This window comes from Aspergillus versicolor, assembly GCF_001890125.1.
Source record: "Aspergillus versicolor CBS 583.65 unplaced genomic scaffold ASPVEscaffold_3, whole genome shotgun sequence".
NCBI classification, from domain to species: Eukaryota; Fungi; Ascomycota; class Eurotiomycetes; order Eurotiales; family Aspergillaceae; genus Aspergillus; species Aspergillus versicolor.
In genome coordinates, this window is record NW_024467526.1 from 1,687,913 (window position 1) to 1,714,973 (window position 27,061).

General features: G+C 49.3%; 10 protein-coding genes across 10 annotated transcripts; 6 read left to right on the forward strand and 4 right to left on the reverse strand.

Moving 5' to 3' along the window:
- Window positions 1-127: 127 nt before the first annotated feature.
- ASPVEDRAFT_128101 (uncharacterized protein) lies at window positions 128-1,269 on the forward strand (the record flags this gene model as incomplete). Its single annotated transcript, XM_040806516.1, has 3 exons — window positions 128-517; window positions 576-1,165; window positions 1,227-1,269. The coding sequence occupies 3 exons, from the start codon at window positions 128-130 to the stop codon at window positions 1,267-1,269; spliced, it is 1,023 nt and encodes a 340-aa protein (XP_040665953.1).
- An 825-nt stretch (window positions 1,270-2,094) lies between these two features.
- Window positions 2,095-3,189, forward strand: ASPVEDRAFT_553206 (uncharacterized protein). Its single transcript, XM_040815056.1, has 2 exons — window positions 2,095-2,162; window positions 2,224-3,189. Exon 2 carries the CDS (start codon window positions 2,449-2,451, stop codon window positions 3,022-3,024), a length of 576 nt encoding a protein of 191 aa, XP_040665954.1. The 5' UTR covers window positions 2,095-2,162; window positions 2,224-2,448; the 3' UTR covers window positions 3,025-3,189.
- A 2,430-nt stretch (window positions 3,190-5,619) lies between these two features.
- ASPVEDRAFT_128177 (eukaryotic translation initiation factor 3 subunit E) lies at window positions 5,620-7,086 on the reverse strand (the record flags this gene model as incomplete). Its single annotated transcript, XM_040806523.1, has 2 exons — window positions 5,620-5,893; window positions 5,951-7,086. The coding sequence occupies 2 exons, from the start codon at window positions 7,084-7,086 to the stop codon at window positions 5,620-5,622; spliced, it is 1,410 nt and encodes a 469-aa protein (XP_040665955.1).
- A 354-nt stretch (window positions 7,087-7,440) lies between these two features.
- On the forward strand, window positions 7,441-8,212 carry ASPVEDRAFT_129085 (mitochondrial 54S ribosomal protein mL49; the record flags this gene model as incomplete). The annotated part of the gene is made up of 3 exons (XM_040806607.1): window positions 7,441-7,597; window positions 7,709-8,094; window positions 8,162-8,212. 3 exons carry the CDS (start codon window positions 7,441-7,443, stop codon window positions 8,210-8,212), a joined length of 594 nt encoding a protein of 197 aa, XP_040665956.1.
- Window positions 8,213-9,379: 1,167 nt separating this feature from the next.
- ASPVEDRAFT_39613 (putative ARID/BRIGHT domain protein (SWI1)) lies at window positions 9,380-11,929 on the reverse strand (the record flags this gene model as incomplete). The annotated part of the gene is made up of 1 exon (XM_040811963.1): window positions 9,380-11,929. The coding sequence occupies exon 1, from the start codon at window positions 11,906-11,908 to the stop codon at window positions 9,383-9,385; it is 2,526 nt and encodes an 841-aa protein (XP_040665957.1). The 5' UTR covers window positions 11,909-11,929.
- Window positions 11,930-12,542: 613 nt separating this feature from the next.
- ASPVEDRAFT_554279 (uncharacterized protein) lies at window positions 12,543-13,380 on the reverse strand. Its single transcript, XM_040815073.1, has one exon. It carries the CDS (start codon window positions 13,180-13,182, stop codon window positions 12,742-12,744), a length of 441 nt encoding a protein of 146 aa, XP_040665958.1. The 5' UTR covers window positions 13,183-13,380; the 3' UTR covers window positions 12,543-12,741.
- A 2,323-nt stretch (window positions 13,381-15,703) lies between these two features.
- Window positions 15,704-17,740, forward strand: rpt3 (proteasome regulatory particle base subunit RPT3). Its single transcript, XM_040811964.1, has 6 exons — window positions 15,704-16,144; window positions 16,201-16,242; window positions 16,298-16,396; window positions 16,452-16,738; window positions 16,805-17,468; window positions 17,522-17,740. The coding sequence occupies exons 1-6, from the start codon at window positions 15,840-15,842 to the stop codon at window positions 17,538-17,540; spliced, it is 1,416 nt and encodes a 471-aa protein (XP_040665959.1). The 5' UTR covers window positions 15,704-15,839; the 3' UTR covers window positions 17,541-17,740.
- Window positions 17,741-19,879: 2,139 nt separating this feature from the next.
- Window positions 19,880-21,909, forward strand: ASPVEDRAFT_39621 (pepsin-like aspartic protease). Its single transcript, XM_040811965.1, has 4 exons — window positions 19,880-20,262; window positions 20,336-20,477; window positions 20,531-21,185; window positions 21,238-21,909. Exons 1-4 carry the CDS (start codon window positions 20,164-20,166, stop codon window positions 21,524-21,526), a joined length of 1,185 nt encoding a protein of 394 aa, XP_040665960.1. The 5' UTR covers window positions 19,880-20,163; the 3' UTR covers window positions 21,527-21,909.
- Window positions 21,910-22,551: 642 nt separating this feature from the next.
- fcpA (protein-serine/threonine phosphatase) lies at window positions 22,552-25,201 on the forward strand (the record flags this gene model as incomplete). Its single annotated transcript, XM_040806400.1, has 3 exons — window positions 22,552-22,799; window positions 22,861-22,947; window positions 23,008-25,201. The coding sequence occupies 3 exons, from the start codon at window positions 22,552-22,554 to the stop codon at window positions 25,199-25,201; spliced, it is 2,529 nt and encodes an 842-aa protein (XP_040665961.1).
- Window positions 25,202-25,567: 366 nt separating this feature from the next.
- Window positions 25,568-27,033, reverse strand: ASPVEDRAFT_39623 (uncharacterized protein). The gene is made up of 3 exons (XM_040811966.1): window positions 26,394-27,033; window positions 26,059-26,333; window positions 25,568-25,960 (listed from the first exon to the last, which is right to left on the reverse strand). The coding sequence occupies exons 1-3, from the start codon at window positions 26,543-26,545 to the stop codon at window positions 25,851-25,853; spliced, it is 537 nt and encodes a 178-aa protein (XP_040665962.1). The 5' UTR covers window positions 26,546-27,033; the 3' UTR covers window positions 25,568-25,850.
- Window positions 27,034-27,061: the final 28 nt, after the last annotated feature.

Consider the following 27,061-nt stretch of genomic DNA (forward strand, 5'->3'; position numbering starts at 1 on the left):
CAGTAAGTACAACCTCGTCACACCACTGGCCCTTTCGGATATTCCCATCTGACTGTATTCATTTAAGCAGACCCACCAGACTCCTCATAAAACGCCGTTGCGATCTCTAGATACGCACTTGTTCAGAATGTCCTCGACCGCGGTTGTCCAGGATGACGACCTTATGGAGCCTAACCTCCAATCGATCGTGAACCAGAAGACCCTACGATGGATCTTCGTTGGAGGCAAAGGTGGTGTTGGAAAAACCACAACCTCTTGTTCTCTCGCAATTCAGCTTGCCAAAGCTCGCAAGTCTGTTTTGCTCATCTCCACCGACCCCGCGCACAACCTGAGTGATGCTTTCGGCCAGAAGTTCGGAAAGGAGGCTCGCTTAGTCGATGGATACACCAATCTCAGTGCGATGGAAGTTGACCCGAACGGAAGTATCCAAGATCTCCTAGCGAATGGCGAAGGACAGGGCGACGACCCTATGGGCGGGCTCGGTATGGGGAACATGATGCAAGATCTAGCTTTCAGCGTATGTTGCGATATCAAGGATGCAATCTTGCCAGAACAATTACTAACGGTATTATTAGATCCCTGGTGTTGACGAAGCCATGTCGTTCGCCGAGGTCCTCAAGCAGGTCAAGTCCCTGTCATATGAAGTTATTGTCTTCGATACTGCCCCCACCGGCCACACCCTTCGCTTCCTCCAATTCCCCACGGTACTCGAAAAGGCCCTCGCGAAACTTTCGCAACTTTCGTCTCAATTTGGGCCGATGCTGAACTCCATTCTTGGAGCTCGCGGCGGGTTGCCCGGTGGCCAAAACATGGACGAGCTTCTGCAGAAGATGGAGTCACTAAGAGAAACCATTGGCGAAGTCAACACCCAGTTCAAGAACCCCGACATGACTACATTTGTCTGTGTTTGTATTGCAGAGTTCTTGTCTCTGTATGAAACCGAGCGAATGATCCAGGAGTTGACAAGCTATCAAATCGACACACATTCGATTGTGGTCAACCAACTTCTATTCCCTAAGCAAGGCAGCGACTGTGATCAATGCAACGCGCGGAGGAAGATGCAAAAGAAGTATCTGGAGCAGATCGAAGAGCTCTATGAAGACTTCAATGTTGTTAGGATGCCACTGCTCGTTGAAGAAGTGCGAGGAAAGGAGAAGCTTGAGAAGTAAGTCATAACCCTCCATATGTACCTACCATGCCTTTGCTTATACTCGTGATGTGATTAGGTTCAGCGACATGCTTATCAACCCTTATGTGCCCCCAGAGTAAGCAGCGTAACTATGCATTATAATGGGTTTAGTATGAAGTTGATGCTGTTGATGGGCATGAGTTATGAGAAGATAGACAGTAATATACAAAGCTTTTTGATGCATCACGATTTGATTATGCCTGACTGTGTAGTTGGTGCTTCGCGTCCAACGTTGTCTCTTTATCGCAGGATTCCGTATGTCTGATTGCGATTGTCCAAGTTCCCGTCCGCCTTGTCAATGCTTTCATTGTTTCATCTCCTCCCACCTCGTTTCTTCTCCATCTTCAACCTCGCGTCAGCCTCTAGGCTCTCGCTCCTTCTCGGGTAACGCTGTGAAGCAACTGGCTATCTTGGTATTTGCCACCTTGCCTCATTATTGCCTTCGCCAGGCTGTCTCTTCGCATCAACACTCATCACATGATCACCTCCTTTCGAAGATTACCAGCTTAGCGCTCCAATTGGGCAGAGAAGCCAACATTTTCGGATACTTACTTCTTCTGATAGGTCGAGTTATCTTCCATTGTGCGTTTCCCCGAGGCTGGCAACGTTTAGTATTTCTCCTCGCAGCGGAGCGACTACCTCGTCACATATGCCGAAGAGATGTGTCCCTCAAAAGGAATCGCGTTCCACCTACGAAGGACTCTTAGGACTGGCAGGATCCCATCCTCCGTGTATCACCAATTATCCAAACGACAGATAAGAGCCAATCTTGACAAGCAATGGGAAATATCTACGCCTACCGAGGTAGATACTTACGGTGTTATTGTAGGTAAGGTACCCAAGAAGCAATACTCCAGGATTTGTATCACTGCTTCACCGACTCGAACTTGGTCTTCGACTTGGTCCACCAAAAAGACGGTCCAGCTTCTGGCCACTCAGTTCCACAATGGCCGGCGAGATTCCAGACTGTCTAGTATGTCGATCAGATTGAGCAGACCATACACCGACTGAGCCTAGACTCTTCTTATTTCAAGGGCTTATCTATCTTCGGTGGCGATGTTTGTCCTTCAAGTGTAAAGGAACAACAGTCACGTCTTCCCTCGCGGAGTATTGTGCAGAGAGTTGTGGATTTGGAACACTAACTGACGCGTACGTTTCAACTACTCTGGTTATTTGGGACTCATGGGCCACTCATACCTGTCAGCTCTACGGCTCTTAGGTACATACCAGACTGCTTCCGTAAGTTTGTGCAGCAGTAGATGTTGACAACGTTACAACAAAGACCGAGGAATCAACGGCCCCCAGTTAGTCACCCTGTCGAGGAGCTTTATCATTGTGGAGTACGCTGGTCTTGGGCAATGGCATGCTTTGTCTGGGACTCTTTGCGAAGTGGACTGGAGAAGCATGCAGGCCCCGATACGAGACAACATGGATTCGTTGGAAAAGACAATGGAGTATGGAAAGCCAATCGCGACCGTAGTGTATCCATATGTGCGTTTCTCTTTACGCCTACCCTGTCAAAGACACTGCGTGGGCAAAAAGCCAAGCACCTTTCCCAAATGGGAGCCTTGCATAAGGCGTCGAGATTTGGTGTTCGGACGATTCTTATCCTGTTTTGTCAACTCTGCATCCAACCTCGCAACCCGGAGCCGGGGCGCCAAAGACCCAACAGGGCGGAGAGCACAGGAGCTTGGTTAGAAAAAAGAAATGTTCGATCCTTCCAAGATGCGCCGCAATATGATTGGCTTCTATTCAAGCTCCAGGGAGGGCTGAGCTCAATGTGGGTTTTTACCAGATCTACACATCAAGATTCTATCCTACCCGCGTCTGTTTAATGCAGGTGTCACTACGCTCGGTTGAGGAATTTGGGCCCCCATGATATTGGGAACCAAGGTATTCGCAGTCTGCCCCTTAGTCCCAAGCGAACAGACCAAAATTGCGGGACGCACCGAAGAGGAGCTGCGAGATGGGCCTCCGATGCCCCATTCCTGGAGCCACGGCATCATACATAAAATGGCGGATTGCTTTGGATGCAGGGAGAAGGTTCACCGCAGTGTCGGCCAAGAGGGTCAGAGAACCGGAGTGACGCCTGGGATTTGACCGGCAATACCAGAAATTGCTTCGATTTGTTGAAAAGAGCTTAGTCCCTATTGTGGTCCAAGCCTCACTTTTGTCTTTTAATTACCGGAGCAAAAGGGTTGGATAAAAGAGTGAGGCGGTTTCGCCGGGATCCGACATGAACTGTAGGCCAGAAACAGCCTTCGCAACTCACTCCGCTGTTCATCTGTCTGTCACAGGATCCATCGTGAGCTCCCTTGCTGTCCCAAGTGCAATATCGCTGCTGATTGTTTATTAGACTGTGCTGATCAGCGAGTGACCCGACTCCTCCTGGGCGTCGCCGACCTTTAAAGAAGTATCTCCACGTAAAAACGCAGACCGTTTCCATTCCTCATTCTTTTTACTAATAATTCCGTGCATGGAAGGAATATGTGAAGCATATATACCTCTATAAAAGGGGCTTGTATGTGTCTGCTTACGAGGCCCTCATAATCGTCACTACCCCCGTCATTCCGCATGATAGTACTTGTCTTAAAGCGGACTGACTCTTAGCCACACAACACACGCGCATGTACACATACAAATACATACGACACTTTGCTCTCATAGAGAACGGTCCTCGGGTTACAAAGAGAAAAACGATATGTCTCAAGTTCAGCAATACTGGTTGCCAGGATATGGACTTTCCCGCCAGATTGTATTAGGCCACATCCAATACTTCCTGGGACCATCTGCAACTGTCCGGCCATACACTTACCAGGTAAACCTCCGACATGATCTCATGGATCTATTCTTCCGCACCGCATGAGAAGGAAACACTCGCCCTAACCACTTATACTTATGAGGCTAAAAGGGGCGTGAAGGTTACTTGATTGTTGGTGTACCTTTAACAAGAGTATGTCTTTCCTCTTCCGCTTTTATATCTTCCCTCCATCCATTCATCCACCATTTTTTGATAATATGGTCGTGGAGAGCATACGCTGACCTCCAAACCAGGAACAAATAAACGACCTCGCAGTAATGTCCCGGGAATATGAACGACAAGAGACGCTCCGAATGGCCGGCGAATCCAATCCGCAATCAGAACCCTACATCAACGAAATAATCCCCGTTCGGCTTCCATCGGGTCCTCCACGCAGACGACCAGGGGATTATGAGTCCAGACGAGAATGATAATTAGCGGACTTATCGAAACATCTTCATCAAGTCTCATCTTTCCCCTTATCACATTCCACCAGACTTATCCTGCTACCATTTCTCTAATTCTTCCCCGCGCGTTCTAATCCCCATCTCGTCCTTATAACTATAACGCTCATCTAGCTCCAGTCCAGGACATTCTTATTTAGCCATCGACCTACGAGTATGGTATTCCATTATAAGGACGAAAGCCTCACCCCAGCATTTCTTTTTCGGTGTTTCGGGCTCCATCTATTAGACTCTGCATCTCCCGTTCCCTATTGCCTTCCCTCCCTTGCATACAAGACTGTGTGTCTGTCTGTTTAGTTGTTTTTCTTGGACACTTTTCCACCAGGTTGTTTGTTTTGGACACCAGAGATATCCCCTGTACTAGATTTCTATTTTAATTCCCGTCTATCTTTGTCTCGCGTGTTCAGTATCCCCACCTGCTTTTCCAGAGGGTCAATACAAAGGTGGGTGTCCTGTGAACCCTAGTTGAAATACCTAAATGTATATAGAAGAGATATGGTATATCGATACAAGGGGAACTGGCTGGGCTGTGAGGGACGAGAATGATAGACACAGTACAACTTATAATCTTATAGATGCCAATTCTATTTTTAATTTTATTGTGGAACATAGGAAATACCAAAAATACTAATTACTGCAGAGAATCAAATATCGGTTTATTTCCATCATCTCTATAGGTCATTCGTAACAACATCGATCAGGTCAATACATGTAGGAAGATAGTAGACGACTTGATGATTTTGAGTCGTGAGCGTACATAGTGTGGTGAGACCAAAGTATCACACCTGAGCCACACTCACACTAGAGGGAAGGAGGTAAAAAAAGTGGGGGAGAGAGACAGTATTCCCATCGTTCCCTTCTACCTTGCTGATTTGTTCCTCTTAGCACTGTAGATTCGACAGGCCAAGGGCCAGACGAGCCGTTTAAGAGTAGGTAGAAGAAAAGGAACAGAAATGATGGATAGGTAGACAATAGGAAAATAAGTAAGAGGTAAAAAGTCGAAAGCGGGACCACCTGAACGCCGGCCTTATGCCACTCTGCTGGGTTTCCATCATTCAAGAAGAAGCCCGCGCATTCTGCAGGGGAATACTACCAACATGAACAGAACCAACAAGGGAATATAAAGAGGATTTCTTTTGAATATTCAAATACGACGGAGTTTGAATTTATTTCGCAACGGCGGCGCTGAAAAGGTACGAGTTAGTTAGGTTTTCAAGGATAACGTGGCTAACATGATTGACGAACCTGAGGACCTGCGTCCGGAAGAAGGCACCCTTTGTCTTCTCAATAACTTGCTGGTATACAGACTGAGGGGGGTGGTTCATGATCACTGTGCCTTCCTGGTAGTCAATCTTGGCGTCAACACGGGTATCGCGGATCAGGTTGACAATCCACTTTTCACCCTCGTCCTGGTTTAGGCCGAGGCGGGTGGACAGATCCCTAGTTTAGCGGTTAGCATTTCCTTTAAACGTTTTGCTGCCACATATTTCCACATACTTGATATCAATCCGCTGGTGGATCTTGCAGTAGCTCTCGGAGATCAGGTGTCGGGCAGCCTCGATGAATGCATCGGCGGCAGAAACAAGGAAGAAGTCGCTTCGCAGCACATCCTCAGCCTCACCAAGCTTCTTTTGGGCCTCCTCGAAGTCGAAATCAACGTACAGCGCCTTGACGAAGTCGGTAATGGGGTCTGTGTATTCGTAGCCCTCCTGGCGAACAACGCGAATAAGGTCCTTCAACTGCCTCTGGTAGACGCTGTTGTTCTTGTGCGCACGATTCCGGTTCGTGATAACAGCCGCAGCGAGGTATCGGAGAACCCATGGGCAGCTGGTCTGGATGGTGTTGATGTAGGCGGGAGAGAAGAAAAGATCGGTGAGGACATCGCGGGCGGGGTCGTGGTTGAAGTAGGGGAAAAGAGACCAGTGGATCAACCAGGAACGGTTGTGAAGCTGGCCAACGGGGTTGTTGAAAAGTCTTGTCTCGATTGAGTCCTTGGCCTTCTGAACTTCCTCCATAGCTCCCTCCCAGTTGGTGGTGAGGATTTCACAAGCCAGCTTACCCCATGTGGCCGAGGCAACCTTGTCGTTATCGGTGGAGAGAACACGGAATTGGTACAGAAGTTCAGCAGCATTGCCGTAGCTACCACAGCTGTACTGGAACCGACCGTAATCGAAAAGACTGTTGACCATCCCGATCGTAACTCCGTGTTGTTCCTCAAGGAACTTCAAGTTTGCAACCTTATCACTCCGCAGGTTGCCCACAACACTCTCATCCTGCAGTAGCTCGGTGATTTTCTCGCTCTCATCCTGATAATGTTGCAGCTTGGCAAGAACCTCCTCTCTCTTCTTCACAAATTCGTCGGGCACCGAGTCGGAGTTGTTGATTTCCTGCCACAAATTGGCTACATAGTCGGTCATGTTGGTGTGCTTCAGGAGCTCATATTTCGCGCGAACAATTTCGGAGTCGTCATCCTGGCCGGAACTGAATTCGAGCAGAGGGAAGACGAGGTGGCGGTCGAGATAGGGAATGAGCTTGGGCAGCAGGTCATACTGGATGGCGATCTCTTCAGCGGTTTTGTGGGCTGCGGCGCCGCTGAGAAGGGTCTCAGCGGAAGGAGGGATGTTGGCTGCCATGGCGAACAGCGACAAGAAGGAGACCGGGGGGATGGGGAGGGAATGCGAAGGGACGGAGACTTCGTCTTGGATGAGGAGCAAAGTGTGCGGCTTCTTTTCAGATTCAGAAAATGTGGGCGGGAGGGTTGGTTGGGGCGCTAAGCCTTTCCGGGACTAGCGGAAGGTCTCCGCTCAGAGAGCAAAAAGTCCTGCTTCTGTCTCGATATCAATCAGACCATCATCGAGTCCCTTCTCGCTCTTCCCACCTCCCCCTCGCCCTCTACCCGCGTGGTCCATTATCCTTCGGAGGGAATCCAGCACCAAGCTTGTGCTGACTTCTTCTTCTTCGACCCTACCCGCGTATTCCTTGCAGAGATGGCTTCTCTCATGCAGTCTCTACCAGCCTCCGCCGTTCGCAAGCAGTCGACGGTGGTTTCAGGCTATCTACAACGCGCTGCAAAGCCTGTTATTTCTTCAGGGTTATGTAGCTCAGTGGCATCCCAATGCTCTCAATCTAGATTGATCAGTTCTCGTACGTTATAGCTATTCCGTTAGCCACCGGCGCCAATACCATCCAGCATAGCTCATATTTTATATCGCGGATACGAAGAAATTGACGGATTTTTACTAACATTCACCCTAGAAACACCTTTCCAGTCCCAGCGCGCATCTTCTCAATTATCTATCTCCACGCAGCAACGCCGGACTTTCCTCGCCCAACTGAAACGCCAATCCCAGACCCTCAAAGAAAACACATCAACCATCACTCCCCCCCCGGCGGCCGCGAACCTGCAACTCACAAATCTCCCCTACTTCATTCGCCGAACACCCTCGAACCAACTGCCCGTCTATCTCATTACCAAGGCTGGTGGAACCAAGCAGCAGACGAAAATCCAGAAGACAGAGGGCGACCTAGACGCCTTGAGGAACGACCTTGCACGATACTTGGGACTTGAGTCCGGCGAGCGCAATGCTCCAAAGAGTTCAGAAATTACCATAAACCGACTAAACGGGCATATCGTTGTTAAGGTACGGCTCTCTTCCCCTATGACTTTTGCAACTTTATACAATGCGAACTAACACATCATTCAAACAGGGCTGGCGAAAACCCGAGATCCAAAAGTTTCTTCTTGAGCGTAATTTTTAAGCCGTGATTACGACTATCCGTACTTCGATCGCGTCCTAATCCACGACCTGTCATCTTATTCCATACTATTGATATTTTCCACCTCGCCCGAACAAACTCGACCCAGCATCCGTGTTAATGCCAATGCCACTATGGGTCATTTCAAAAGACGACGCGAACGCAAATAATACGTGTGAAAAGCAGACTAGGGAAGGAAGGTTGATATCCATATCAAAAAGGCAACCTTTGACCCTGCCAACTGAATTACATCCCACGTTTTTTGCCTATCTCTTTGCATAGGCAGGTAAACTAGGTACCACCACCTGTCTACCTATTTCCTTTCCACATCGTTATTTTTTTTCGATGCGGTGTGTACATTTCCATATCTTGTCATTCAGGAGTTGCGCTTTTCTTTCTTCCTTATCTCCTATTTCTTCTTATATCGCCTCTTCTCCCCGTCTCTGGTTTCTGGCTTCTGGCTTCTGTATTATTGGCGTGGCTCAGGCATTCCTCTGTATGTAATAGTGCATATTCAATGAATCTCATGGCTATTCATCTTGATATACTATTCTTGTAACTGTTCTGCCGTGTTTCACTCTTCATGCCATGTAGAAAGACGGCTGGAACGGCCCATCGTGATATTCTGATACGCGGGTGGTTTCGCTTCTGCCGTGAATTCGGTCATGCATTCATCGGTAGCTTTTAGTTCGATTACTGGCTCTTATTAATAGAGCATGGGATGGCCGGTCAAAACGGCCTCGTGAAGGAACTATTCTAGGGGTAACATGCCAAATACTTGTACACCAGGCATACAGCATCTGTCCCGCCGCGGATCAGAGGTAGATATGAGAGCGGTTATGACTTCTACTTAGAAAGCTAGGGGTCATATAAAGCACCATTTTAGACGTCGTAATATCTCTCGCCCGAGGGTATTGAGCATTGTACAGAGCGTAAGTTAAAAAAAAAAGAAAAGAAAAAATACACAATTGTCGCGCCTCACAAAGTAGTAGTAGTCCCTTTTCCACCGGCGCCAGACGAAGTGAAGAAACTGCGAGAATGAATAAAGGTATTTGTATAATAGTTTACTGAGGATGAATAGAAGACATGACAGAAAAAAATGTCACTTATGAAATTCAAAAACAGTCAATGCCATCGCTAGAAAATAGACCAAAACAAAGAGGGCGTGGTTCATCATTCCGCAAGCCGTGCGTACGTTATCAGTTGTCGGACGACACTTGGGTCGACATTCGGCATCAACAGTGCGCCAAGTAGACTTTCCTTCTTGGGGAGGATTCCAGATGGGAATCGCAGCGTTGAGTTTGTATCAGCATATTTCGACTTCTCAGCTAAGCGCCGAAGAATTGCTAAACCTCGGTTGATGATAGAACCGTAGGCTTCGGCCTCAGCCTCAGCCTGCGCCCTGGCAGCGTGGGTTTGACGAGGGTTCGGGAGTGGCGGTGGAACACGCTCTGTGCTTAGAAGGCAAGAAAGGCGGAGGAGATGTATAGCAAATCCATCCACGGATTCAAGCCAAGATTTGGCAGTTGTCCCTTCAGCAAACCCAGAGAGAATGTCTGCGGCCAAAAGGCCCTGCATGAGAAATACTTTGCGACTGTCTGCTACTGCCAGCGGCTTCCTAGGCTGATTAGGAACAGGGCAGATGGCCAGACTAAAGGCCCGGGTCAGAAGCTCTTGCTGAGCGGTGGAGGCCCCATCGCTGGAGAATATTGAGCGGAAAAACGTCCGATTTGGTTCGTCTCGTGCCAAAAGTTTTGCCAAACTATCAACAGCAGCCGGCGTATATTTATGAACAGACGGATTATAGGTTGTGAACATGACGCCATCGGATAACATAGTTGGCCCCGGGAACGGCGCAAAGGATAGAAGAAAGTGTAAAAGACAATCAGCATCTTCTTTGCTTGGTAAATGGATAGCATGCGCCACATTACTCAGGTAGGTGACGGTATCCTTCATGAAATCCAACGTGTTCTGGTATGATCTGAGGAGCATGTTCCTGGTGCCAAGATACCGAACGATTGTTGAGATAAATTCAACAACCGGAGGCGTCGATAATATGTCAAAATTAGACTCGATGAAGGAAAAGTTGCGCAGAATTGTGGAAATACATATGAGCCTGTCGACAGCCCGATCCAATTCGTATTCGGTGCTTCCAAACTCAGAAACTGTGGCCAGGGAAGACCATTCAGACTGACAACCCCGTTTAATCTCTTCATAAGATGGTAATAGCATCATTTCTGAGACCTCTGGGGAATGCTCCGCTAATAAATCGGCTTGGTCCTCTGCGCATTCTACCAGGCTGTCAACCAAGTCATCACAGTTATCCAATGATATTTGGACCCCGGGCTCGGACGAAAGCGAAACAAGCGTATCTAATGCCATTCGAATTTCTGCATGAATTCCAGATTTGATGCCCATAGTCAGAGCATGGATATCAATGACACCAAGCTCAGCAAACGTTGGCACATTTGGTTTTAACCTTGTAATTTCCTCTCCCAGTTGGTACATCTCCCCGACAGCAACTGGACCATGGAGTTTATGATCTGAGATTACCATAGGCTTGAATGTGTCTTGAATCGGATGCCCGAGAGGTCGGGTAGAGGACTGATCAACCTCATCGGCCGGTTTCCCAGCGGCAGAGCCAGGTCCCTTCTCAGACTGAACTGGAGACTGGGTAGACAATGGTCCATTAAGGTCATGAGGTGTAGCTGGTGGTTGAGATTGGCGGGAAACACTTAGACGATGTTGGTTTTGTTGCTGTTTATTTTGTGCTTTGGCTGGCGTGGGAGTCGCGAAGCCATTAACAGCGCCTTGGTGCGCACTACTCGGAGTTGATGTGCTAACAGGAGAGGCGTGCCCTAATTGCTGAGAGCCGTCGAATCCTGGTGCGGGTTTAACAGCGGGAGATTGGAATTGCATGCCTGATGGATCACTGGGCTGTCGTGGTACAGAAGGCGGTTGAGCTTGGTCTGAGAACTGTTTCTGCTGACTGCTGAGAAAAGCTTGTTCGTACGCAGCGAGATTTCTCTGATAAAGTTCGCGAATCTCCTGAACAGCCATGGGAAATTGAACAGGGGGGAATTGGAGTTGTTGGGCTATCACTGGCCACATGTTTGCAGCTGTGACCTTTTTTGAGCCCCCAAGTTTCATAACAGTCGCATAAAGCTGTACAAGATTGATAGGGCGACCAGAGACAACAGGATTAGGATCAAGAGGCAAATTCCTTGACATCATGAATTTCTGCAAAGATCGCATAAAACCCTCTGGGTTCGGGGGTTTCGCCATGGTCTGCTGCATCTGCCTGATAGCAGCCATTTGCTGTGGATTTGCCATGGCGTTCATGCCCGCTACCATGGGACGGCCAGCCACTGCGGGATTCATATTCATAGCGCGGTTTTGGTTCTGCATTTGCATAGCATGTATCCGCTGTTGTTGCTGCTGCTGCGCGGCGAATGCCTGTTGGTAACCCTGAGGCATACCACCGAATTGCGCCTGCATTGGCGGCTGCCCGGAAGAGGATGTCATTGCGGGCGAGGGCGAGAAGCCAGGGCCCATTCCTTGTGGGAAATGCTGACCTGGCATGAACGAGTTGTTTTGTGGTGTATTGACCCGACTTGGGTGGTCGGATTGTGAAGGAGACATTTGAGTTCCCATATGAGGACCGGCAGGCGAGAACGGGCTTGGAGAAGCCGTCCCCATTCTCTGGGCGCCATGTTGATCAAAATCTTGCACAATTGGAGATTGTGAAACATTTCCGGACGCGCCTTGCTGAAGATGCGGGAACTGCCCTGGATGGGGGAATTGAGGCGCCCCATTGACAGGTCCCTGGTATCCAGGATAGGGAACCTGCTGAGGTGTTTGTGAACGCGAAGAAAGTCCACCAGGAGCTTGCCTCGGCGACATTGAGATTCCATCTTCCGGTCGCGGGCGTTTGGATGGAATTACCTGGTTAGGGTTGGCAAACCCAGGGGATGCATTTCGTGGGACGCCATTATTGAACATGCGCTGGAACTGGTTAGGATCGGGGGTGGGAGAGGCGTGGAGGAAGGCGGCAGAGGGGTCAATGGTCGCCTGATGAAAAGCGCCATTCTCATGGTTTGGGAGGCTCGAGGCGTCAAGAGGCCAGGCATTCATGTCGTGCGGTTTTACCAACCCATCTGCAAGGCAAAAGCGCTGTTAGAGAAGATGACACAGGTGCAACGTTTTTCATCATTCAACGAGCGACCGATAGGGAAAGAAGTAATAACAAAAATGGCCACATTTCACATCGTAGTGATTAGCAGGTTCAAATACACGAATTGCGATAGATGCTCGAGGTCTTGACGCGTCAGTTTGGATAGTCAGTCGTCGCGCCTGGGCCTGCGACACGACCGAGGCGAAGCACAGCCGAAACAGATCAACCCAACGCGAAGACCTCGAGCAAAGTCAAAAAATAGGGAATTGCATTACAGATTTGTCTCAGGCAATCACAAAACAATAATGAATAAGATAAAGAGAGAAAAAAGGATGTACATACCGACAAGGCTGGACTATTAAAATGCCGACTCGCAAGCGGACGATGGTAGCCAGTCCCGAAATAGCAGCGGTTGGCAGGTTGAGGGAGGCTGCGAGGGATTGGTGGTCACGGGACCTGTGAAAGGGAAACAAGAGTGTGTCTGGTGGAAAAAGCCCCAGTCAGCGAACCGCTGCGGATGGGAGCTGCCAAGATGCAGAAAACACCACAACAGTGTTTCAATATAGACTTTCGTGAAGGGAATAAATAAGCTTAAAAAAAAAATGGACACATAATAAGAACAACCAGGCCCATAAAGAGAGGTCTTGCAAGGCACGGTGGTTCCGTAATGGCCGGAAGCCGACCAGTCGCGGTGCGTGGCCACAAGAGTGCGAGGCGTGTAACAGACCAAATGGCGGGAAGAGAGGCGGCGGGGGAGGATTGTAAGGAAAAAGAGACGTACCTGGAGATAGTGCACCATACACTGTAGTACGGAACACCCTTGGCCAAAGTACTGTATTTTATTTCTTATTTTAGTTTTTCAGAAAGGCGGAATTTTCGATCGCTTGGAAAAGCCGGTGAGTGGAGGCACAAGGGGATGGGGGATGCCGGAATGGGGACGGGCGTGGAGGAAGGCAGCACCCCAGATTCAATGGGAGAGAGGGCCAGGGATATCAAGAGTCAGATGGAGACTGGCGTATAACTTTCCAGTAAGTTATTTTACCAGATCTGAGCAGTAATAATCTTAGCAGCAGAGACACAGGAGAAGCAAGTCAGTCGGTCCGTTCTGGAGGTTAGCAGGCGGAAAGGGGTTTCCAACTTCCAGTGGGAGCGTGCCGGGAGCGTGCGTTGTTCCGCTCCGGATGGAGCCGGTGGAATGCGCTCTCTGCGTTCTCGGCCACTCATCGCCCTCTCACCGTCCACAGCAGGGAACACGGTGCTAGCGGGGGAACAATCAGAATCAAACTATCTCTTGGGATCGATCTCAATCTTGCTGCCAGCTGCCTACTGCACGCTGCTCAACCCGTTGGCCATGGTAGCAAAGCATTCTCTGGCGCGGCCCTTTCCTGCACCGTTAGTTCTCTGCTTTGTGAGCCGGTTTGTATTGCCTATGCCAGTCCTCATCGAGGTGGTTTCCAGAGCCGAACAGCGACACTTGATCATAGCTGCCGTGATCATTGTATGGCAGTATATGCTGGCGTAAAAGCCTTGTAATTTAAATCAAAGGCGCCAGGAGTTCATCATTCCACTGGTAAATGGATCGCTCTCCGCACTTGTCGTAGTTAGTAGACATGGGACTAGACGCAGGTGATGAGCGTTGAACCCAGCTTAAACAGAAGGGAGCCGTCAAAAGCGGGCTGTTGAAAATAAATAAAAAAAGGGCAAGAGAAAAGAAGAAAGAAAGAAAAGGGATTTGAGAGTTCGGTCACGGAGATTATAACGGCTCATGCTGCCCACCTGATGGAAATGATCCGCCCAATCTCGAGTGCGTCAAAGGGTATGGATGGGCAGTGACAGAGCTGCAACTGTTTGGCAACCGTTACAAAACCCCTCGCCGTATTCAAACCAATACTTGGGTGCATCCAACTTTCCAGTCTTCAATCACGGGTTTACGAAAAGAGATCCGTACCCAGTCCATGGATTGCTGTCCCACCCGCCACGTCCATATAACGCTCCACTATGGAAGATCACGATTGGGCCGATTTCGAAGTCTTGGGCCAGCGAGAAGGACTGGACACGGAAGAGACTGCGATAATGTTCTACCACAAAGCCAGCCGGTCTGCAGCTGCCCGGAAAGGGGCTGAAGTTGCGAATTACTCCGAGTCCAGTAGACTGTCTTTCTGGATGGTTCATCTGCGTCATCTGGAAACTCAAGCGATATTTGGTGGTAGCTGCCGAACCGGCGATCAACTGTGGTAAGTTGATGATGTTCTTCAGATCCCGAGGGAAATTACCGTTACACGTCGCAGGAAATGGTTATATTCTGGCACAGGAACTGTCTGTCTTCCTTTACTCAAGGGTGCCATTGCATGTTTCATCCAGCCGCAGGATCAATTATGTCGGCCGGTGGCTGGTGGCTAATGGCTGCTGTAGATTGTTCCTTCCATTACTTATTGTTTGCTGGCTCTCGGCTCCGGCTTTTCAGATCCTAACCCAAACCAAGCGCTTCTCCTGCCTGCTCTGGTCGCGATTATGAGTTAATTGATCATGGGCCAATACTCCTCCGTCGTCCCCTCGCGTCGCCAGCCTGAACCCACCGCCGCTCGGCGCTTGCTGCCGCGGATCGGCCTCATGGATCTGACCATCGTCTGAGTGAGATAATTTTTGTGAATTCTGACGGTCCGGCCAGTGCGTGCAGGCCATGGGAGTTCTACTCTTGACCGGACTCGAATTTGCGCCTTCCATTACTAGGGTCGCGTTGATCGCCCTTGCCGCTTTGACACTACTCCGTACAAAGAAGTGCTCATCTCCAGACGACGCCCTCCTTCTGGCCCACACCATCTCCCACGCCAGGTACACGGCCTTCCAAATCTTCCTGAAAGATCCCTCCTTATGTAGCTCTAACCCGATATCTGCCGCTTTCCGGTACAGTGCCAAGTCATTTTTTGGCAAGGGATTGGCTCTTTGGGGTGGTTTTCAAAAGTAGTCTCTTCATGCGGAGCACCTTGAGATATTCAGCCTGCCTGCTATGTAAGGTTTTGCTAACCCAGAAGGAATGGAGGGCAGAGTATTAAGCACTTCTACGAAAATGGTGGGGTGATCGATACATACTGTAAAGACTCCGCTTAGTTTTCTAAAGTATACTATTCAACGTAGGATAAAGATCGGATATCCACATCTGGTAAACGGGAAACCTCGCCTAGGTGGATTATATATAGAATAGAATACGGTAGAATCGTTCAATATGCAAGTACGATGCGACGCAAATTGCTAGTTAACCAAAGGAAGGAGTAGTTTAAGATGTAGATTTACTTTCCAAATTGTTTATTACATTTTCGCATCTTTATGCAACTTGATTGAATAATTCCACATCTGCTTTGAAGCCCCGAGCTTCTGATGGTTCCTCGCCACGCCAAGCAGTGGAAGATGCCAAGCTTCAAAGTCACGTGCCACCACCGGGCGAGAGCTACGTGAGTGATGCGTCTATCGTTGTTGCTGGCGAAGCTCTGGACAGACAAGGCTCTCGAAACTCCTCAACCACAACCATCATTTCGCCCGTTTTTCCATCTCCCATATACTCACAGACCTCCACTTTTTTCTACTTCTCATTTTACGCCACCCGCAATGGGAGACGTCGCCGTGGAGAACCCGGCGAGCGCCCTCTCGTCTCACACGAAGGCAGCTCCCTTGGACACGATTCCCAACATAGATTCGCTCGAAGGTACAGGGGCTGACGACGGTGATGAATATGCTACCTTGAAGAAACTGCAAAGGCACCTGGAGTATGTTTGGGTCGGATTTTGGAGCCTGGTTCTTGAGCTGACTAGTCAAATCATAGATACATCAAACTCCAAGAGGAATACATCAAGGATGAGCAAAGGTTTGTTCAGCTTTCGCGAAGCTGCAGAGCGGTGTTTGCTGACCTGGATCAATAGGAGTTTAAAGAGGGAGCTGGTTCGTGCACAGGAAGAAATCAAGCGGATACAGAGTGTACCCTTGGTCATTGGCCAGTTCATGGAAGCGATCGATCAGAAGTGCGATAGTCGAAAAACTGTGATCATTCTGAATTAAAGCTAATATCTGTTTTAGCACCGGTATCGTACAATCGTCGACCGGCTCGAATTATGTCGTCCGCATCCTCTCCACCCTTGACCGCGAAAAGCTGAAACCGTCATCCTCCGTCGCACTGCATCGCCATTCTAATGCTCTTGTCGACATCCTTCCTCCGGAGGCCGACTCCTCTATTGCCATGCTAGGCGAGAATGAGAAGCCGGATGTTACATACGCAGATGTTGGTGGTCTTGATATGCAGAAGCAGGAGATCAGAGAGGCCGTCGAGCTTCCTCTGACGCATTTTGACCTCTACAAGCAAATCGGTATGCGTCTCCCCTTTACGCGACGTCTTTACTTGCGCCGTGTCTAATATTTGTCTCTTTTTTTAGGTATCGACCCCCCTCGCGGTGTTCTCTTGTACGGCCCTCCAGGTACCGGAAAAACTATGTTGGTCAAGGCGGTTGCGAATAGTACCACCGCCAGCTTTATTCGAGTGAACGGTTCAGAATTCGTGCAAAAGTATCTCGGAGAGGGACCGCGTATGGTCCGCGATGTCTTCCGGATGGCTCGAGAAAACTCACCAGCAATCATTTTCATTGATGAAATCGATGCCATTGCCACAAAGCGTTTCGATGCACAGACCGGCGCAGACCGTGAGGTTCAGCGTATTCTGCTGGAACTTTTGAACCAAATGGACGGCTTCGAGCAGTCAAGCAACGTGAAGGTCATCATGGCCACCAACCGAGCGGATACCCTCGATCCAGCCTTGCTGCGACCTGGTCGTTTGGATCGAAAGATTGAATTCCCGTCTCTGCGCGATAGGCGTGAGCGACGACTTATTTTCTCCACGATCGCCTCAAAGATGTCCTTGTCTCCCGAGGTGGATCTGGATTCTCTCATTGTCCGAAATGAGCCGCTGTCCGGTGCCGTTATTGCTGCAATCATGCAAGAAGCTGGTCTCCGCGCAGTTCGCAAGAACCGATACAACATCATCCAGTCTGACCTTGAGGATGCTTACTCTACTCAAGTTAAGACCGGACAGGAAGCTGACAGGTATGTTACCCTTTCCCTCACTTTCGTTATATATGGTTCTAACAGGTTCTCAGACTCGAATTCTACCGGTAAACTGAGAGTCGTTTTTGATCATGTGGTGGTGGTCCTGGCTGTGCATAGCAAGAAGGTAGAAATAAACTGTATCACCAAGATCCTTGGCTAGCATATATGTAGTCTTATAGTTGCAACTGAGCGGCGGCGTAAGATGGTAAAGATGGTTGCCTACGCGATAATACGAAATAACACTCTAGTTCCCTGAATCCCGAAAGGCCATGTCTATTTTTCGAGGTTTGTTCAACTGAAGTATTAGGCTGATTCGGAGACGAGAGGCCCAAATAAGATCGCCAATTATAGAACCCCTCAGCCTTCCCTTTCAACCTCTTGACGATACTTGACCCTTAAATCGTGTCTACTTCATTTTAGTATCTCGTACCTTCATCCTACTCGGCCTCTATGTTATAACAGTTCATGTTGACACCCGATTATTTATGTGATGAGGCTGCTTACGGGACTGTTTATAACATCACTGGAATAGTATAAGGTATTCAATTCCCTCAAGTCTCCCCCTTCTCTCAATTTATACCTAAAAAAGATACCAAGGCAGTATTTCTTTCGAGACCATTGCCTTCATCCACCCGATCTAAAATCTCGAAACAGGCTACCGCTATGTCTCTCCCAAATCTGCCCAATGAAATCCTCAAGTCCATATGGGATAATTTAGTTTCGAGACACCAGAAGAATTCGCTTATCCAGTCATCTCGCCAGTTACACTCCGCTTTGAACACTTATCTCTACCGGGATGCAGTGCAACACGACCCTTCAAGTGTTTCGCGATGGGCAGCAAAGCACGGCCGCGAAGATACCCTGGAGAAGTTAGTGAAAGAAGGGCTGGATTTCAAGGATGACCCCTCCATGATGCTACTCTTCGAGGCTGCGCGGTACGGAAGAGATGGTGTTATTCGCTTCTTAATCCGACATGGAGTTACAGATTTAGATATCAAGGAGAACCGGGGTCATAATGGTGGATCTGCACTCTCTTTGGCTGTTCTTATGGGCCGTGAATCCGTGGTTCGCTTGCTACTGCAGCATCGCGTCGATCTTGAGAGCAGAAACCTGTTTTGGGAAACCCCGTTACTGACCGCGGTAAAGTGCGGTTATGAGCAATTGGCGCTTCTCCTACTCGAGGAGCGTGCTGATCCCGATGTCGAAGACGCACAGGGCCGAACTACATTATGGCATGCTGTGAATGGTAGCAATATGGAAATTATCAGACTCCTTATCGATCGATTGCCCAAGTGTCGTATTGACCGAGGCGTTATGAATGGCACTACCCCATTGCTCCGAGCCATCGAATTAAACAATACGCAGGCCGCCAGGCTGTTGCTCGAAGCAGGTGCCCAGGTTGACCCACTGAGCAAGATGGATCTCCCTTTTGGTTCAGTGGAAGATGAATTGTGGGCTCGTCTGCACGGCCTGACTTCGGCTCAGGCGCGCCTCATCAGGCAGCAGTTCAGCGCGGTGGGTTGCGACATAGATAAACGACACGGAACAGCGTTGCAAATGGCGATATACCACAATTTGATAAGCATAGTACGTCTGATACTCGACGAAAGCATCGTGACCCAGGAGTCTGGGTCGTATGCCGTAGCTTGGGCGACAAGTCGGGGAAACCAAGAGATGGTGGAGCTTCTGTTACAAGAATATGTCGACCCACAATATCCTAAGGCTTTGTTATTTGCGGCAATGCATGGCCTTGAGGGGATAGCTGAACGAATATTAGAAGTCAGTGCCGAGCCAAACCCGTCGTCTAGGCCAGGTGTATCCCCCTTGGATTGGGCTGTCCGCCGTGGCCATTATGGCGTGGTGGCCCTGCTTGTTGAGAGAGGAGCAGACATTGAGCAACAAAAGCGAAAAGACCTGTTGGTAAATGCTATACAGACAAAAGATAGCAGGCTATTCAGAGCACTCTTTAAAGGCGTCGACATGGAGCAGGAGGAATATCAAACCCTTCAACCGCTCCTGAGGGCTGTGCGTGGCTGGGTGTACAATAATGGCTAAAACATTGGGAAATAAGTTCCGAATAGCCGTATTGAAGCATATTAGGATGATGCCGCCCATGGAGTGAGTAAGAGCGACCCAGCCTTTTAGGTATTTATCAAAGAAGGCCTGGCTTGTATGTAGCAGATTGGTGCCTGGAGATCCCATTCCATTACCTCAGGCAACAAGGGTTTACTAGCCTGATAAGATGAAGGACCACCGGCGCTTATCAGGCTCCAGCCACCAGCTTGCTTGCGTGCTATCTTCCGTATCCGTCACCCCATTCCCAACAAGTTCGGACTGGAAAGTAAATTAAATAACCCACGGATTATTCAGAGCAGATTATCTATTATTAGGCACTATACTCATGTAAAGAATGAACAAGAAATTCGGTCAGCTCGACCTCTGTCAGCCCGAAGATGCCCAGGCCGATGACGCAGCTGGGGTGCTGGTGATTGGCTGCCCTCCGGGTCGCTCCGCAACCGCCAGTCACCCGCTGCAGGCCTGCATCATCTCACCTGTCTTGCTCGCTCTCCTCTCTCCCTTCTCCAACTCCTCCTATCACCTCTCTACCCCTTCCATCATCGTTTGATCCTTATCTGTAAAGTCCATTCTTTCAGTTCGCTTTCTCGCTCCTTTCGCGCTCTTGTCGCCCATCATGAAGACCTCCTTGCTCGCAGCTTCGGCGCTGCTGGGCTGTGCCTCCGCCGAGGTTCACAAGCTTAAGCTCAACAAGGTTCCCTTGACTGAACAGTTTGTGAGTACCCCAGAGCCCAGCTGATTTGAATCGGGATTATGAAACACGTTTGTACCTGTTACTGACTGAATAGATCACTCGCAACATTGCAGATCACGCAAATGCCCTCGGCCAGAAGTACATGGGCCAGTTCGGACAGCAAACACTCCAGGATGAACCCGTTAATGCCATGGGCCGCCACGATGTTCTGGTTGACAACTTCTTGAATGCGCAATGTATGTGGATTATCCGGACTCCTCCATGAGAGGATGATGACTGACCTGACTAGACTTCTCTGAGATCGAGCTCGGTACCCCTCCTCAGACCTTCAAAGTCGTCCTCGACACTGGTAGCTCCAACCTGTGGGTTCCATCGTCGGAGTGCGGCTCCATCGCTTGCTACCTCCACGAGAAGTATGACTCTTCTGCATCATCTACATACAAGAAGAACGGCAGCGAGTTCGCCATTCAGTATGGCTCCGGCAGCCTCAGTGGATTCGTGTCTCAAGACAACCTTAAGATTGGTGACTTGAAAGTCAAGGGCCAAGACTTTGCCGAGGCCACCAGCGAGCCTGGTCTGGCATTTGCCTTCGGCCGCTTCGATGGAATCCTCGGTCTTGGTTTTGATGCCATCTCTGTCAACAAGATTGTCCCCCCCTTCTACCAGATGATTGAGCAGGGTCTTCTTGATGAGCCAGTCTTTGCTTTCTACCTTGGTGATGCCAACAAGGAGGGTGACAGCTCTGTTGCTACATTCGGTGGCATTGACAAGGACCACTATGAGGGTGAGCTGATTAACATCCCTCTTCGCCGCAAGGCCTACTGGGAGGTTGACCTTGACGCCATTGCTCTTGGCGACGACGTTGCTGAGCTGGAAAACACTGGTGTCATCCTTGACACCGGCACTTCTTTGATTGCTCTGCCTTCCAACTTGGCTGAGATGATGTGAGTGATACCCCTTAGATTGCCTCGAAACTATATGCTGACTCTCACGAAGTAACGCCCAGATCGGTGCTAAGAAGGGTTTCACTGGCCAGTACAGCGTCGAGTGCGACAAGCGCGACTCTCTTCCTGACCTTACTTTCACTTTGACTGGCCACAACTTCACCATCGGTCCTTATGACTACACCCTCGAGGTCCAGGGATCGTGCATCAGTGCCTTCATGGGCATGGATTTCCCCGAGCCTGTTGGCCCTCTGGCTATTCTCGGTGATGCTTTCCTGCGCAAGTGGTACAGTGTGTACGACCTCGGCAACAGCGCCGTTGGTCTCGCCAAGGCCAAGTAAACGACCTAGAATTTATTATATATGTGTACCCTACGTCGTTTTCTTGTTTTATTCCAGGCTCTCGTTTGAATAAAGTCCTCTTTGAGAGCCATATTGGAAATCGTTGTTGCAAATGATTCCAGGGCTTGGGAGGTGCCGTGGACTCTCCATTGTTTCCTGAATCGGCGATTCATTATTGTCATAATGTTGAGGTTCATCGTTAGTGGATTTCCCGAGCTAGTGTTACGCTTTGGCCATGAAATAACAACTAGACCTGCTGTCAGAAATGACCCTCTCCAACCAGTAAATTCATGAAAACAGTAGTGCGCATACAGTAGTAGTGTTAGAATGTTAGTTGTGAAGAAGGTCAAACTGAGGAGTTGTCTTGAAGAATGAACCTGGCCCGCATCTGGGGGTCGCCCCGCACGCGCAGCTGCCGACCGCCTCCGGAACCCTGGTTAGTGGTTGCTGCCTTACCGACCAGGCTGCCAGCCGTCTTTGAGCCTTTGAGGTCACTCATTGACCTCCAGCTCCCTTTCATCACCCCATCTCCGCGACCTGCTCCATTCACCTCGACTCCCGAGTCGTCTTGTGTTAATATTTTAAATCATCGATAAATTGTTTTATCTTATTCAAGTGTTGTGAAGTGCGACTGGCCCTTCTCTGACCGCGAACCTCTTTTTCTTTTCTTTTAAAACCCCGTCGCGTGAGCTTGTAGCGGCCGGCTGCAATTACCCATGTTGCCTACCTTTTCGGCACGGTCTCGAGAAAACTAAAAAGCTCCTCTATATACCAAGCCCTTATTCTCGCTTTCGACTATCCTTACTCGCTTTAGTCGCGGTTGGAGGCTGGGTGTTTCGGCGACGGCTCGTAAATCCTCACCCGTCGACGGGCATGGCTCCCTAACTGTCGGATACGAGATTTTGACATCGCGATAATTGCTACTCGGCGGCCTATCCCTGCCTACTGTATCCATCGAGGCCGCGGAGAGCAAAAAGGATACGAGTTCGACAAAAGACACGCGAGAAACACAAAATCGGTAGAGCATGCTTCTTCGATTACCGTCGAGTCTCTACTACCCCATCACCGTTACGTCGTTGCTGAAACAACCCGGTGATGAGGTGGAGAGAGATGAGGCGATATTCTGGTATGTGTATCAAACTACCGTTACAGAAGGGGATGGGTTGGGAAACAAGATCGATGTGAAGCGAAGTTTCCCGACGCGGTTTGAGTCGACCGTTGATGGGTCGATTGTGCAGTGGAAAATTTCTAAAGGGGACATTATTGATGAACCGTGAGTGTTTCTGTTCATGCCGTTTAGATATTATGTGTGCCGGTTGCTGACCCCGTTCTAGCGTTGATGTTGTTGAGATAGATGAGCCATGCGCGCACGAAGTGCAGTATGGTGGGCTTTGCGCTGAGTGTGGGAAGGATATGACTGAGTAGGTGGCCCTTATCCATTGTTTGCGCTATGTTCAGACCAGCAACTAATTTGTTTATAGGGCGACGTATAACACAGAGATCACAGATTCCATGCGCGCACCAATTCAGATGACTCATGACAATACAGCGCTTACTGTAAGCGAGAGGGAGGCCGTACGTGTGGAAGAAGATGCGAAACGGCGCCTGCTAGCAAATCGGAAACTCTCGCTTGTAGTTGATCTCGACCAAACCATCATCCATGCAGCCGTTGATCCTACTATTGGCGAATGGATGGCAGACAAAGATAATCCCAACCATGGTGCCGTGAGTGATGTGCGGGCGTTTCAATTGGTAGATGATGGTCCTGGGATGCGTGGCTGTTGGTACTATATTAAGCTACGACCGGGACTAGAGGAATTCTTACAGAATATCTCGGAGATGTATGAGCTGCACATCTACACGATGGGAACTAGGTCATACGCACAGGCCATTCATAGTATCATAGATCCAGATCGGAAACTCTTCGGCGACCGCATCCTCAGCCGTGATGAGAGTGGAAGCTTGTCCGTTAAAAACCTCCATCGGCTGTTCCCCGTGGATACAAAGATGGTCGTTATTATCGATGACCGCGGGGATGTTTGGCGATGGAGTCCCAACCTTATCAAGGTTATCCCATACGACTTCTTCGTCGGCATCGGGGACATCAACTCCAGCTTCCTGCCCAAAAAGCAGGAGATGGAGACTGCCGAGGAGAAGCAAGAAGCCAACCGAGTCCCGGAAACCACGGAACACCATGTCAATGGATCGACAGAAAAACACGACGCGACCGATGTATCAACCCTAGAACAGCTGGTGACCATGGGCGGCGGAGATAATCCGAGGTTGCTCCAGGAACAAAGCAATGCGCAGGACGAGACGATAATGCACCAAGTCGAGGACCGTCCACTTTTGCAGAAGCAAAAGGAACTAGATGCCGAGGATGAATCGGCAGAATCCAGCGACTCGTCGTCTGCGGTAGACGAGTCGCAAGATCCGTCAAAACATCGCCATCATCTCCTAATCGACAACGACCAAGAACTTGTTAAGCTAGCATACCGGCTAGAGCAAGTCCATACCAAGTTTTACGATGACTATGAGAAGAAGCGAGCACGGGGTCTAGGAGGACGGGTGGCTGCATTACGAGGCGAAAAGGCCATTTCCAAGGAAAAGGACGTGGATCTAAAACTAGTTCCCGATGTCAAGGATATCCTACCAGAGATCAAACGCCGTATCCTGGGTGATGTGGTCCTCGTTCATTCTGGACTATGGAAGTTGAATGAGGACACGGCAAACCTCGAAATTACGCACCACGCGAAGAGTTTTGGTGTCACATTTGCAAACAAGATTAACCAAAGAACCACCCATCTCCTAACCGCCGGCAAACGTACCGCCAAATTCCAAGAAGCAACCCGATACCCTCACATCAAGATCGTCCAGAAGCAATGGCTTATAGACAGCTTACTCCAATGGAAACACCTAGACGAGACGCCATATCTTATTCCGATCCACCCCAACGAGCGTGGGCCACCAATTTCACCCAGTTCCAAGGAGGTAGCCGAGAGCTCATGGCTCTCATCCTCTGACGAAGCCACAGGCGAGTCCTTCACGGATAATGAGGAGACTTCCGAGCTGAATGACGACATCCTGAAGTCCTCCGGACTCAACGAAACGTCTACTATCGGGTACGACGAGGATGAGGAGGCTGCAGTCCACGAAGAGCTTAAAGAGTTTCTAGGCAGTGACGATGAAAGCGAAAGCGACAGTGAAGCGTCATTCATGGAACGCGACGAAGTGCCACCCACATCAGCCCCGGGCAAAAAGCGCAAGCGCGATGAAGGCGCCGACACTGACGAAGGCGATGAAGACGAATCAGAAATCCAACCCGAATCGGGTGATGCCACTGGCTCTCGTCTCTCGCAGCGTATTAAGCGGTCATATGAACGGAGCACCGGGCTGAAAGAAGTCGCTAGTGCTGGCCCAGGCGGGGGTACTTCGGCTCCCAGAACGGGCCCCGATTCCGGCACAGAAGTTGTCGCCGGTGCGGAGGAAGAAATCCCAAATGTCGCATTCCCCGAAACAGAAGAAGAGGCCGCTGCGGCTCAGAATCCAGACTCAACTTATCCCCAGGACCCAGTAGAGGATGACGACGAACTGGAACGCGAAATGCTTGCTGCATTCGAAGAAGGCGAGCACGACTCCGAAGCCGAAGAGGAAATTGGTGAGGACAACGGCTAGTTCAGTCTCAATTTACGTCGGGATCCCGCTACATAGTGTTGTTGTTCAATTCGACATCTCTTGACGATTTTAACTGCATCTACTGTCTTGGAACTAGAGGAGAAAAGAAAGGAAACGATTGGCCATGTGTCGTGCTTTTGCTCTGTATATTTTTTGTTCGCGATTGCAGCCGAGTCGTCCGGAAGCTTGTGGTTATGAGCATCGAATCGATCGAGATCGCATAGCGAGGCGTTGGTGACTTCGATTTAAGGGTTTGGTTTTATTTTCCTCTATCTTATTCAGATTGTGATACATATGGCCTAGGTGGGTTGGCTGTATTGACTAGCTTGGCCTAGATACCAAAAACATTGAAAATATATGAATGGAATGGACATTGAATTTGATATTGCAACATCTCTCAATCAATATAGATATATAAAACCAATAAACACAGCAACGCTACCTGATTATACGCCGGTATATGCATCGTTAAACATCAACATGGAACATAATAAAAGGCAACTGATAGGATATAACCCACATCCTCACCTGACCTATTCACATACATCATAAACCCACCAATCAATCAATCAATCAATCAATCAACCAATAAGCCGACAAGGCGAATGAAGTAGAAATGTAATTGCAAGACTCAGACTCAGAATCGTAATCAACGGCGGTGGTGAACATCCCGATGAACCTTCCACGCCATAACAATCATCCACGAAAAAAACACTGTATTTACCAGCTCGAACGCGAATGCCGTTCGCCAGCAGTTACCTATCAACGAACCAGTCAGTATTAACCTCATTCAGCATAACAATAGAAAAAGGAAACGACATCGAGCAGGGAGAGTGGAGAGGGAAGAAAGGGCATACAAATATTACTCTGCGCAATCCATGCCATTGTATCTAGATTATCGCCGCCCTGACGGTTATCATCCACCCAGATTTGGCAGTTACCGTTGACGTTGGCGACGACGCCGTACATCTGGAGCGAGGTCTCGATGAGCCCTGTTAACCAAAGCGCGAAGAGGATAAATGTCCCGACGAGGATTATCCCGGGAAGTAGGAAGCCTTGTGCTGCTAGGACGAGAACGAATATTATAAAGAAGAGCGCTAGAGCGGAGGTTGTAAGCATGTATGGGAAGAGCCTATATCGTGGGTGTATTTTGTTAGTTACAGAGTCGAGGAGGGATTAGTGTGTGACGTACCATGGTATCCCGAGTCTCAGCTCTGCTTGGACAGATATAAACCAGGCGAAGATACCCAGGCAGATGCAGGAGGCCGCGAGGACGGTGAGAATCCAGATGTTGAGCTGGATTTCCGGCCACCGGTAATGTTTTGGGGCATGGCGGCGTGGCATTGTTGTGTGTCGGGACTGCTTTCTTCTCGTAGGCTGGGATTGATTTTTGTAGCGGTGGATTGGTGGTCAAGTTCGAATTATTGCTGCGAGGTTCTGCGTCTCATATCAATGACACTGGGCTGAAGATGCAGGTGTCGGTCTGGCTATAGGGCAGGTATATAGGGATAATCGGGTAGCGTGAGATGTGATGAGTATGCGCCGCACCAATAGGGCCAGTTCGGTGCAAATTATATCGTATAATCAGGTGTTAAGACAAGGCCAAGGCCAGCGCATCTGCGCTGTCCGGAGTGAGGCTGTATTGAGCTGGTCGGTGGTGGTGTCTCGAAATGCGATGCGCTGGTCGAGATCGGCGTTAGATAAGCGGGGGCCCTGCAGGCTTGGGTTGTCTGTTGGGCTTTGGAGAAAGCGTTGAAGTTGGAACTTTTTTCGTTTTTCGAATATGACGATATGACGATATGATGAAAAAAGAAGCTTGGTATTTTCGTGGCGGAGGATTGAGAATGCGAAGAAGGAAAA